The 13731-nt window shown below is 44.2% G+C and overlaps 1 protein-coding gene across 1 annotated transcript in view; it reads right to left on the reverse strand.

Annotated features, from left to right (window-relative positions):
* cecr2 (CECR2 histone acetyl-lysine reader) overlaps nucleotides 1-13731 on the reverse strand; it is a 36387-nt gene that overhangs the window by 15565 nt on the left and 7091 nt on the right. Inside the window, exons 2-4 of the mRNA XM_083973603.1 lie at nucleotides 3958-4052; nucleotides 1531-1714; nucleotides 164-291 (exon numbers count right to left, since the gene is read on the reverse strand). Of these exons, the coding sequence (XP_083829729.1) occupies nucleotides 164-291; nucleotides 1531-1714; nucleotides 3958-4052 (407 nt within the window). The remainder of the gene's footprint in view (nucleotides 1-163; nucleotides 292-1530; nucleotides 1715-3957; nucleotides 4053-13731) is intronic.

A 13731-nucleotide genomic window follows, 5' to 3' on the forward strand; every position in this document is an offset into this window, starting at 1 on the left:
TAACAGCACAGCACAAATGTCAAACTGCAATTACACACTTAGCGCATGCACTAGTTAAACCACAGAAAACACGTCTAGTGGCATATCATTCATTCTTGATGTACTGGACAGATAAAGGAGACGCACACACACACACACACACACACTGTGCAGTGGTATTTACCTGATCCTATCTGCCTTCCTCTTGACTGGCTCCTCTTTGTACATACGAGTGCCGTAGAAATACCAGTAGAGGGCTCCATCTCCATCTTGCCCCAACGGTTCCACCCTCAGGCTATCTGCATCCAGTCCCTGAGGGGCGGGTGGGGGTGGGGACGTTACATTTCTTAAATCATGTGTAGGACTGTGTTTCTAAATGTTCAGTCATTAGTGGGTGATGTCATTCAGCCCTTTCTGCCTACACAGCTGTGAATCTTTCAGAGGTGAGCTGCTTTCAGTATCTCACTGAGTGCATTCTGGAGCTGAATCTGATACATTATTTAAAAAAATACTCTTATCTGATGAAAAAAAGAGGAAAATATATGAGAGGAAAACTCTGCTCCGACAGACAACATGAGGATAAAACTGTCAGGTTATTATTAATCACTTCTGTGTTTATAACAGCACATACATCAGCCGATATTGAGCTATGCTAAGTTTAAATGTACATAAAATTGACACCATCTTCTCATCCCACAATAAAACACTCCAGCAGTTATTAATGATTAGAAAAAAAAAATCTTATACTGCTTTAAAGTGATTTACTACCTCCATAAAAAGGTGGAAACAAATCAAGGACTTGACCCTTAGTACCACTGTCCTCGACAACATACTTTAAAATAGTATAATAGAAAAAAAGGGAAATTAAATTAAAGGGATAGTTCACCCAAAATTCAAATTTCACTCATAATCTACTCACCCTCATGTCGACTAAGGGCTGGGAGAAGTTTCAGAGTCCTCCGTGCCTTCTCTGAGTTACAGCGGGGCTCCGTGCAGCACTGCATGTCCATATGACGGTTGCAAACGGAGCTCACTTTTCTTCGTCCAAAAAGACACACCAAAAAAAATCCAAATACCTCCATACTGCTCGTCTGTAATGTCCCTCTTGTATTGAAGCCCCAACATGAGAAATTGTTCCGAAAAAAATTAAATAAGTCTATATTTTAAGCTTGTTTGTAGCGGAAGCTCCCAGTGTCTCAGTTCACTGCTCTTCCTGTGACCGGCGGAACAATTTCTCATGTCGGGGCTTCAATACAAGAGGGACATTACAGACGAGCTATGTGGAGGTATTTGGATGGTTTTTGGTGTGTCTTTTTGGACGAAGAAAAGTGGTGTCCGTTCGCAACCGTCATATGGACATGCAGTGCTGCACGGAGCCCCGCTGTAACTCAGAGAAGGCACGGAGGACTCTGAAACTTCTCCCAACCCTTAGTCCACATGAGGGTGAGTAGATAATGAGTGAAATTTGAATTTTGGGTGAACTATCCCTTTAACTGCATGCATGAGAATGAATGTCCGACTTGTTTTAGCAGATCATCATGAGTGATGTACCTTAAGCAGGTCAAAGACGTCAGCAGCATCCAGGCGGTAGTCGCAGAGCCGGTGCAGCAGCTCCACCTGAGTGCGAGGTTGCAGGTTCTCGAAGGGCCCCTCTCTGAGTGGGTTGGGTTTCCCCTCTTCCAGTTCCCACCTGTAGCTGATGATGTCGTCCAGGTAACTGCTAAATGCTCGGGGGCTAAAGAGCAGAGCAGAGCACAACAACAGGAGAGATTGACAGGAAGTGAGAATGGCAGGTGCTGTGCCTCTCAAGACCGCAAAAAAAAAAATTGCCTAACTTTCAACAACAGGAACACATTTCCAAAAGCAGATGGGAGATCTTAAAATAAACTTTCTGACCAGTTATTTAGCCCAAGTTTGTAGCATGGCAGTTTCACACAAAAAAAAACGCTGTATATTCTTTGTGCTATGACTAATACGATACTAATAGAGGAAGCAGCATGTACGTCCTTGTGGTTGATGTACCTTTTGTATGATCACAATCGTTTGTTGTTGTTTTTGAGGTAGTCTCACTTTGTGTGTCAGTGTCTATTCTTCTGTTTGTTTTTGCATCTGCACAGTTCTTTTTACCCATGAGATCCTTCATTTGTTTCTAGTATGACAAGTTAGGATTAACATGTGTCTTTCTTTCTGTGAGTTTCTGTGGTTTTGTGGTGCTGAACAGCCGAGGCAAGACTGTGTCTGTGTAACTTCTTTTATGATTTGACGCTACACAAAAATGACTTGACTCAAATATCTGACTATTTAATGATTGTTACAAGTAACTACAAGATCATGATGTCATAAGGAATGTAATAAAGTACTATTTAAGATCTTGTGTGATGTTTATTTGAACATACAATATAACAGAATACAGACAGAAGGTTTTTTTTTGGTCCATTGAATTCTGTCAGTGTGGATAAATGCAACCAATTCAATTGCAAATGCTGTGTGCACATTGCAAAGCCAACACGGCAGGTTTCAATATCAGCTAGTGCCATTGTAACATATAGCTTAAGAAACAAAGTTCAAACTGCCATGGTGGCTGTATAGACGGGGGAGGTGGAGCTGACGGGAGGAAAAAAGGGACTAGTTTCTTTGAATGAGAGTTGGTTTGTTGGTTTCTTTGCTAAGAGCAGGAGATGGTGAATAAATGCAGGTTCCTGTTCGGGTCTGGCCGGTTCATTTGAAACCATTATTCCCCCAACTCAGATTAACGGAACAAGAGCACGGGGCAGGGGTGAGCATCTATGCAAACGGCAAAGAGAGAGAGAGAGAGAGAGAAAATATGGCTTATCTTGAAAGAGCAGTGTGCACTTTCTACACAGCTGCAATCTCCACCTCCCACTACCCCATCCCTCTATCCTCCTTTCTATCCCTCCGTTCTCTCCCGACATCCTCCCTCCCTCCTTTCCCCCGCTCCGGCAGAGCGTTTAACACGTGCGGATGAAAAGGGCAGCTCTGTGAAAGGCCAGTGCTGAGCAGCCACCCCCAGGATGCCAGCGCCTGTCCAGTCCAATAAAGCAGGTTGTCCTCCTGTTACCGACTGCCTGGATGGAAAAAACTGGATCACTCCTGCCTCCTTGCTTATCAGTTCACTGGTACCAGTATGCTACTTTCTAATGATGTGCTAGAGCGGGAGATGTACAGCACACACACACACTCAGGGGAAAGCCCTGCGAGAGATAAAGCATGTCTGTGGATTTGAATAACAACCTCTGCTACATGCTCACTTTCTCCCACACCTTGATCACAGGGAAGATAAAAGTTTCGGTGGCTGAAGTGTTCTCACTCATCACAGCAATAGTAGGGCACGATTTCACCACAGCCTCTAAGTCATCACATGTTGAGTAAACTCTGACGGCTCAGCGAGTCATAGTGCCGGTGACACACACTTCCTGTGGCGGTTCCTGCATGCTCTGACTAATTTTGTCAATGGAAATTCTTGTTTTGGCAGCTCCGGATAAAAATTAAAAAAAAAAAACTGTTCCTTAATTCATTTCCACTGTGCCTCCGTTTTACATTAATTTTTTTTTTTTTTTTTTTACAAACAATACTAGTTCTGGCAGGATTATGACCGAGCTCCTGGTCTGTAGTATCCAACTCAACAGTGCAAGTCAGAGCAAGTTTCAGAGCTTCTATAAGGTCATTAAACAGTAAGCTGTGTGTCATCAAAGTTGCTTGTTCTTTCTTAAGTTTTATGGCTTTTTAAGTTGAAACAACATCTAGAGGGGTTCCTTAGTCTTATTAGAAATTATTACTTACTAATTATTACTTATTATGTAGGAAAACACGTTATGCAAAGGTTCCTCGCCATGATGGAGCAAACACAAAATAATTGACCCGACTGTATGCGATTCAAGGATGCCGAGACATCCTTCAACTGCAGTGAATGTAGTGACAAAAAAATACAACAGACTTTGACAATATACGGATACTTACGTGATGTCGGTGCGCTGGTAGCATCCCTGCAACAGACAGGCAATGAGGTCCCCAAGGAAGTCCAAGTCCTGCTCTGACAGGGCTTTCTCCAACTCCTGGACACAACGAAAGGAGAAACTAGGGTCACTGCACCTACAAATATCTCTGTAAGTTCTTCTATTTGAACAGACCAGGCACAAAAGGCCTCAAGTTACTACATGTTGCCCTCACTTCACTGGACAATAGTGGAAACTAAAAAATAAACTCTTAGGCAAAAGTATAATTATGACCACAAGTGATATTTGCCATGTCAAGTAAAATGTTAGTGATTATATAATAAAAGAAAAGCCAATATATCAGTCAACGTTATATTAGTGGGGCCTCGGCCTATGTGTGTAAGAGTGCTGGTATCGGTGTGAGGTAATCTGGCAGAGGCAGGCAGCAGGAGGGATGGTTGGAATTTGCAACTTGTCTGATTAGGGCTTCTTGGTTTGCCAGTGGTTGTTTGGCTGTAGCTGAGGTTCAAGTTCAGCCATGACCCCTCTCCTGCCTGGCATTGTGTTTCAGCCATTCAGGTTTTATGAAGCGGCAGTAACCAGCCGAGCAAACTCTAAAAGACCTGAAAGCAACCAAGGAGAGATGGCAGGCAGCAGGGGCCTAGAGCTACAACACAGCCGTGCCCCCTCCTCTCCTCCGCTGACCAACCCCGTGCAGCTTTCCCAGCATGCACTGCTCTCTCCAATGATACCCACCCAAAGGGGAACAGAACGAGGGGGGGAGAGAGGGAACAGGAGGCTGAGAGGGCAGAAATGCTAATGCAAAGTGCTCCATCAGCCAAGTGTCCATTTCACTTAAAGCCCCCTTTTGCAGGATGCAAAGTAGCCCCTTCAGGCTCGAGCCCGACCAGTCACTCTTGAGAAAAAGAACATGGCTGCCTGCAGCTGACCACTCCTCAACCCACTTGATGACTGCTCCCTAACAACAACAACAACAACAACAACAACAGAAGAACACACACAAAAAAAAGAAGTGGTCAAAAATGAGGACGCAGAGGCACGTTTAATTATCGTGCATTCACTCGTCTCTTCTCGGTCTGCCTCTCTAGAGGAACCTTGGTGAGCTCAGAGGTCACCAAAGGTCAGCGTACACACCTCCTGGCCGCGGAGGACGACGGAAGCCAGGAGCCGACAAGTCAGCGCGATGAAAAACAGAAGGGAAGGAGGGGAGGGAGGGACAGACAGATAGAGAGGAGGTTGGGAGAGAAGTTGAAAAACAGGATAAGATTAACGTTTCTGCTTGAGATTAGAAAAGAAAAAAGCACGAGGGAAGAGAGACGCACAGGGACGGCGGCGCGCGCCAGCCTGCTCCTGACTCAGACTACTTTAGAAACATACCAGGAAAACGAGTTTGATGAGAAAAGATAAAAATCAGCTCAAGTCTCATGACTCAAAGGAAGAACAGTTCATTAAGTTTTATGAGCACATTCTAATGACCAATTTAAAAGCCTACAGATCAACGTGCCGACAATGGCAAACAAGACAGACAGTAATGGGTTTGAGAATAATTCGACGACAACAACACAGGAGGTTCTGTGGTTCTGGGTTTGTTGTGTGAACACGAGACTAAGGCCAAGAGCACAGAACAGAGCAAATAGTATTTAAGACAGTAAGACATTTCATATTTACTGACCTTACTTCCCACCTTGCCATGGCAACGATGCATGCACATAATGGCAACACAACTCAAGCAACATTACAATTTACGTTTACGATGACAAGGGCTTTGAAGACAGTCAAGGCCTTCTAGGCAGACAATGCGTTATATTGACTGCCAACCTGCATCACAGAAAAACAGAGAAGAAGAAGAATCCATTTCCTGTCATGCCCTGTCAAACACGAGCACCGCAGCACGCAGACAGATTTGTGCAGTCGTACGTCCACAGAAGGAAGGCCAGAAACACAAAGAAACTGATTTTGGACAAGCTGGTGATTCATTGGTCAACAGTGAATTTACATATGATCGAATTAGAATCATACAGTAGTGGTGGCATTGCTTGTGTATACACAATCAAATGTGTAAAAAAAAATCTACATCATAAACACATTTGGGTCTGGACATCCTACAGCGGAGAGAAAGGAGTGATCAGGTTTTATTTGTGCTGCTGCTCTCACATTCAGTACGTTTACATGCAAAGCTTCGATTTTGGCGTCTAATCGGACTTCTGTCCTTGTCCCAGTTTACATGCAACTGAGAAAATCGAATAACTGACAGGAACGCGTCCTCCTCCTCAACACTAGGTGGCGATATGTGTAGTTTCAGTGGGTTAATACAGCCCTCTTTCCGGTTGACCAATTACATCACATAATAAACAACAGGTGTCAGGCGACTGACTGGCTTTTTTTAAACAACATCAAGATGGATAATCATACAGCTTTGTTCATCTCACATGTAATGTACGCGTTACTTATTGTGCAGATAAGGTGAACGCTACCACTCGTGGTCATGGTGATTTCGAGAGGTTCTGGGGTCATGCGCTAACGGGGGGGTGTGGCGCATGCGCACATGCATTGTCCAGTTAAACTCCGATTAAGGTGCATGCCGGAGAAAATCTATTTCTTATCTGGGTGTCTTAATCGGAGTTGGAGAACTCCAATATTAGTCGGACTAACACGTTTACATGCACTTCAGTTGTCCAGTTATATTTGGATTAAGCCAAGTGTCATATAAATGTACTGATAGATGTATGCAACAATGCTCTCAGTTCTCAAATCTTGATAATTGGTACAACCAGTTCAAACTGCACAACATGTTTACTGCATGTCCAGTCTAAGACAGCAGGCAGAGCTTTAAGAGTCACAGGCTTGAGGGTTTAACAGTTGCTTAAGCTCGCAGCACATGTGTCATGACTTGTTCACATGTACATATGCAATCCAGCTGCAGTGCTCTGTCATAATCATGGGCTCTGATCATTAATAAGATAAAAAAAGAAGGTATGTCTATCTCTGTGTGTACAGGATGGTGGGAGATCTCATATCACGCTCCCTTCCACTTCCCCGTCCCCCTGTCAGGCAGCCTCTGGGCCAGAGTGAGCCCATCCATCAGACACAAACTGCACTTTGATCACACTTCGAAGAAAAAAAAAAAAAAAAGCTGGGGGCCACAGCCGGGGGAAGAGTGGAGAGTTGAGTACAGCACAGCAGCAGAGTGGAGCGCTTGTTACAGCCCCTGGATTAACACCACCCTGCTCCACCTTTGAAGTGCCACACAGCATCTCAGATGGCAAAAGGAAAAAGGGGGAATTAATGTGGTGTCCGTGCCCTTTCTTCAGCCATCCATCCAGCTGGCCAATCTCACTGCTGCTAACAAACACTCAGCTTGATGAAGGGGCTGCAAGGGACACGCCGGTGCAGCTGGATACGTCCTGTGTGGCAGCCTTTCCCCCCGGCTATAACCTCATACAAACAAACTAACTCACTCACTACACGGACGTGATCTGTAACAAACATGGTCAACAACAACAACAACAGAGGAAAAAGCACACTTTTCCCCCACGTTCATTCATACACGTGTCAACAGAACGAGCACAGTGCACTGCCCCGGCCCCTTGGACATTAATGATCAATGGACCTCGGAGATAAGAGGGCTGGATAAGCGATAAGCTACAAAGAGGAGAGATCGTGGAGCCAAACTGTCAGATTTATCACTGAGCTACTGCTGCGAACAAAACAGGCCATTCACATTCACACTCCCCGAGACAAAGATTGGGAGGGCGAGTCAAGGCTTAGTCAAAAAGGTGTGTCATCACCACGGCCCCTCTCTGCAAGGCCTGACTGGAGATCAGCAGTTCAGCCCGGAGCTATTTGCCACTTCTCTCACCCGACTCCCCTGCTGTTTCTCTCTCTTTGCCTCTCTCACTGGCTTAACCTCTTATTCCTCTCCTCTTCCACACCATTTTACTCCCCCTGTCCTGCTGCCCAGTGTCTGCGAGGGCCTCTGAGGCATGCTATTATTCCCCTGACAACACCCTCTCTCCACCCCATTCTTTTCCTCTCCTTCCTTATCTCTCCTCTCCCCACACACATTGTCCCTACTTTACTCAGGCCAGTTGTTGGCCTCACTGTAGCTGAGGAGTGAGGACGCTGCTGCCGACTCTTCATAGTCTAAAGGAGAATGTCCAATGGCACCGATTCTTCTAAAATTATTCATTGGCAAGGTGTAGGAAAATAAATGAATAAATAAAGCTGGATCTAGGTTTGTCATATTTGAAAACAGTTATTAAGTGACACCTGTGGAGTCAAAACAACATACCAAGCTGACTTTTTGTCTTTGTCTCAGAAGGCATTGTTACATGATATACCTTCACTAATCGTAACAGAACAAAATACAAGGTAATTTCACCAGATAAGGTACAGCAGCTGAGCTTTATCAAGTGTGTGGAGACACACAAACCATTAAGGTAACACTTACTTACCATAATAAGTACACACTACTAAGCATTAGTTAAGCATTAATACATACTGAATTCTTCATTTATAACGCATGAATACTCATTAGTATGTAGTTTATAAATACACTTAGTGCTTATCAATGAGTAAAACATTTTTAACTGTGTTTATAAACTACATACTACTGAGTATTCATGTGTTATAAATGATGAATTCAGTATTTAATGCTTAACTAATGCTTGCTTAATAGTGTGTACTTATCATAAAGTGTTACCACAATTACTGCTCAAGTCCTGGTGTTGCTCATGTCCATTAATGTCTGTAATACTCAAAAAAAAAAAACCATCATGCCATCCAAGTAGTCATTTTATCTGATGGACAGTCATACTGCACCAACTACACCTGCCATCATTCTTTGTGTCTCTATTTACACATGAACGCCTACAAGCTGCTTGTTTTCTCTTACCGGACATGCATCACGTAACATGCAAAAGGGCAAGTTCTGTTATTGGTGTTAAAAAAAAAAAAGAGAAAGAAATTTTAAGATCCACCAGATGAAGATAGTGACACTCCATCTACATCAATGTCAAGCAACATGACAGCTTAAAATGTATCTCCTTAGAGCCAATCTAGTGGTGTACTATGGATAAAGAAAACAACAGAAAGCATGACAGCTAAGAGCATTACAGTCATGTGACTTCAGGTGCCTCAAGGTCGAGTGGAAGCTCTCTTTTTGTTCCACAGAAGACAAATGAAAGCCACTCCTGTTTAGCTATGCTTAGTCTAAACTCATGGTAAATGTTACAGAACCAAAGCACACACGTGTAGTTTGTCAAAGTCAAGTAGGCTGGAAGCTGTCAAAAAGAAATTGATAATGTAACGCAGTCTGTTTCTAATATTCTACAACTGAAATCTCACAATTTAGAGGTGAGGGTGCATTGGAGGATATCAGAAACATCGTATGAAATCAACAATCAATGAGCAAACAGTGTAAACTAGAGTCTCATCTACCAAAGCTAGAAGGCTTTGCATAACCTCTGTCTTTGGTGCAATCTGTTTGAAACATCAAAAGGACGTCTTCACCCCCTCAGGAGTCCAGCTCTCATAAAACCACCAAAAAAAAAAAAATCATATAAAAATGTTCAATCTCAGCCAGACGGTCTGGTCTCCGTGCAGGTAACTCCTCACTCAGGTCAACAGCGTGTTGTGTAAAATGCACTGTATGTGAATGAGTCAACCCTAAACTGAAACCCTCTCCCCAGCTTTGGTTAAACATAGGTGGGATGCTATTAGGTCTGGAAATTATTCAATGGCACTGACATCTAAACCTCATTTAACTGACTCCTCTAAAAGAAACGAAAGGAAAAGACAAAAAGAAGAAGAAGAAGAAGAAGAAAGGAAAAGATAAAGACATACAAAAGAGGTTAAGAATATGAAAAAGCAAGGGAGATAGAAAACATGCACAGCAAGCAGGAGAATTGAGACATGAAACAGTCATGGAGACGTAACTTTTATTACATACTAATATGATTCTGGGGGTCAGATGTGTGAATCTGTGGTATTCACACATCTGGTTTTGATGTGACAGCCATTTAATAAGAAGGACTCAGTGTGACATGAACATGCATTCACAAAGGCTTTTATATACCAAGCTCAAGATGAGGATCATATGGACGGACTGAACACCAGGAATGATAAACGTTAATGGGATATGAGACATGAATCAACTGAGAGGGGGAGAGGGCCTGACTTTTTGAAAGAAATGAAAAAGAAATCATGGCTTAACTGATATTAAAAAAAAAAAAGACTTAGACAGCCAGCAGGGCTTGAAGGCAGAGTGGACCATCTGCATTTGCAGATAAAAGTGAAATGTGCTTTTCTCAGTGGACAATAAGGCCCCATCATGTGTCACAAACCATATTTGCAGAGGGAGACAGAGTAAAAGCAGAAATAAAACATGCGTATTTGTGCCTGGCTCATGCAAACTGCAACAGAGAGAGAGAAAGAGACAGAGAGGGAGAGAGAGAAGGGGTTGTGATAAGCAGTGCAGCAGCTCCAAGGCTGTGGCAGATCCACAGAGCCTCTAGTATCAGGGGGCTGGCCTCTGGCTACCCTCACAGCAAACACTTTCCATGCCACTGCTGTTAACAGCTCCTCCGGGGTCTATATCACCAACAGTTGGAGGACGTATGCACGGATAGCTGGAGGGGGAAGGGAGGCCTGTTTGTTGTGTAAAGGCTCCTCTCTTCCTCTCCTTTGCTTCTTTCTTTATTTCTTCCTCCCCCACTCCCCTCCCACTTTCAGCTCACACATGGTTCCTTCAGGAGCCATCATCTGACAACACCCTCCACCCCCACACGTAACCACCTCCTGCCATATGACAAACACGCACACACAGCCATAACACCACAGGAAAACGCCCTCGCATCCTCAGGATGTACTGTTCATCTGATCATCAGAGGAAAGCATCAGCATCTTTGAGTTACTGCCAGATATATCTGACTGACTGCATCAAAACAAGAACCTGTTGTTGGCTGATCTGTCTGCATAGTCATTCCTGATTTACAACATGTCTGTTCGAGCCACACTGAGGAGTTGCGTCCTCCACATCTGCCACAATCGGCCCTTTGACGCATTCTCACAATTAGAGCCTCCAGGCGAAGGACACCATTTGTTCACAAAGACATGTGAGGAGGAAGAATAGCTACAGGTTGGACCAAAGCAGCCACAACAGCGTGTAGGAGCGCCTACAAACACTAAATATAGCTCAAAGACCACACAGCTGTAAGGTCAGATTCAACTTTGAGTCGAGGTTTTGTTACAGTGTCATGGTCATGGCCAGGTGGGACAGGTGGCTGGGGCTGTAAAGAGATGGGACAGTGGACAGATCCTTCTGGACCCGGGGTCGCTCCAAACAGACGGAGACCCTTTGCCTTGGCCTGGCTCTCTGGCTATTTGGGTGAGGAGGATCATTAAACACAGGAGATGGGAGGCCACCCACTGCAGCAGCAGCACATCTCATGCCTCAACTGCAAGCTCTGAGGAAGCCACATCATCAACTTCCTCATAGAAAATGGGAGCTTCCTGCTTCAGCTGACATCCCAGTGGTCCTATTGTCTGACTACATAAACAGGCACCAGTATATATGTGTACATACACATACAAACAGATAGTTAAAATTCAGCCAGCTGGCCCTGGGGAGAAAAAATAAAAAGGTTCCCGACCAGTGTGGTTGTAGAGACTTAAAAAGAAAAAAAGGAGAAACATGATGTGTAGATGACTTGCAGGCAGCCTTAGGAGATACAAACAAAGATACGTGTGGAGGAAATGCAACTACACAGGGGCAGAACTGAAAGTGGCATAGTAGAAATACGTAATGTATTGCTTGCTACATTACTTAGATGATGGTTGAGTTCACAAGTAGGAAAGCAGCACTCAAGACTTATTTTTACCCCCAGAATACTCAACTGTCATCATAGGAGTCTGAAGAGAGTGACGTGTGTGACTGGCTGCTTCGCCTACTCAACCAGTGACATGAAGCTCAACTTTCTAGCGCATTTATTCGAGCAGGCGAATTTTCAAATTGTATTCTGCTCATGTCTGCAGGCAGCTGAGCTGGCCATTGGCTAATAGTATCTGCGCTGTGTTTAAATGCAACATTTAACAGAAGACGTGTGGTGACACAGCAGCATTGAGTCTCGTTGGCTCTATTTCTTTGAAGTCAGCCTAGCGTGTCAAGGTCCTGACATTCCCAAACAACGGCGCAAAGCTCCCAAGGCGCTCTGGACACATTCAGATTGACCTCTGCAAGAAAACAAAACAAAACAAAAAAACAGCCTCCTAATTCATCTGAATGAGGCCACTCCATGATGTAACAAGGGTGCCAATACAGACGACCTCAGTCCAGCCAAAAATAAAAACACAACAGCACAAAAAAAAAACAGGTCGTCTAACAAGCTTCTGCTGGAGTGCAGCCTTTACTGACAAGTTACTATGTCAGCTAATCAAATACATAGCAGTTATGCTACATTTCAACTATTCACCTGGGAATCATGAGAATCACAGATAAACTGACTGTCAGCTCGATAACTTGTGGTTGGAAAAATGATAAGCTCTCAAACCATCAGAGCAATTACAAAAACAGGATTTCCTGCATTGTATTTCATTGAAGTGTAACAACGGCCCTACACGTTGCTTTATTTCGGCCTGATATTTCCAAACTACTGTGTCATAAGTCTGCCAGTAACAAAAGCTGAGGAACAGCCTACATTTTTTTTTTTACTTCTAGTTAATATTACTTTGCTTACTCTGCTGCTGCTGCTGCTGCTGCTGGTATCCGACACCTGCTGCTGCGCGTCAGAAAATGAATGGATGGACAGTTAATATTTTGAAAACAAACAGTGTAAAGATATGTGCTGGGTTTGAGAGTTCAGTGCCAAGCACCGTGTTTTCTCTTCATTTAAGCCCCTTCTAATGAAATCTATGCATTCAGCAAACCTCATATATCCAGACCCCCCCCCTCTCGATTCTGCTTGCTGCATCTCTCAAACCAATCTGTAGACAACGTTGCGACACCTCAGTTCTCCCGCTTTCCTTGCATGGTAGGAGTTTCTGTGCCTACTCACTGTTTTCTATAGGAGCAAATGACAACATGTTCCAGAATAGACCTTTCTCTTTATTACCTCCTCTTACTGTAATGTTGAGTCATAAAGACACGCACCAACACAGCAGAAAGCGATGCTTCTTGGCAGGCTGCACAGTGCACACACACTGACATTAAACCAGTGAGCTTCCCAGAGCTCCCAGTGGATGAGACCTGGTTTGGTGAAGTTGTCATCTCACTCTCCTCATCTCTGCCTCATAATAACAAGCTGCAGATACACACAGAGGGAGAGAGCAACAGTGGAGGGATGGGATGCCGCCCCAGACTGGAGACAGAGAGAGGGAACCATGGGGAGCTGCAACAATGGAGCTGGCTGAAACAAACCCCAGTGTATGTGCCCCCTCCACCTCCCCCTCTGTGCACACACTCCCCATGTGAAACCATCTGATGCATGTACTTCTGCTCTCACTTGTCAATCACAATTGGGGGGAGGGGCAGCAGCCTCTTAGAAAGCTTCCCTCGCAGCGAGTGCTAGTAAGGGAGGGCATTAAAAAAAAGAGACATATGCAAAAATGGTTCTTGGTCTTGGAGGGGGTATTCATTCACAGAGTGTGAAAAAGTTTAGGAGGCTTTATGTTGTAGTCTGATCTGGGAAGGACAAGTGTCAGAGGTTGGTGTGTGTGAAGCTGTAAGAAGGGCTGAGCTGGGGATGTGTCAGTGGGTGGGACAAGAAGGGAAGAAAGGGAA

The sequence above is a fragment of the Trachurus trachurus genome (genome assembly GCF_905171665.1).
Source record: "Trachurus trachurus genome assembly, chromosome: 6".
Taxonomy (NCBI): domain Eukaryota; kingdom Metazoa; phylum Chordata; class Actinopteri; order Carangiformes; family Carangidae; genus Trachurus; species Trachurus trachurus.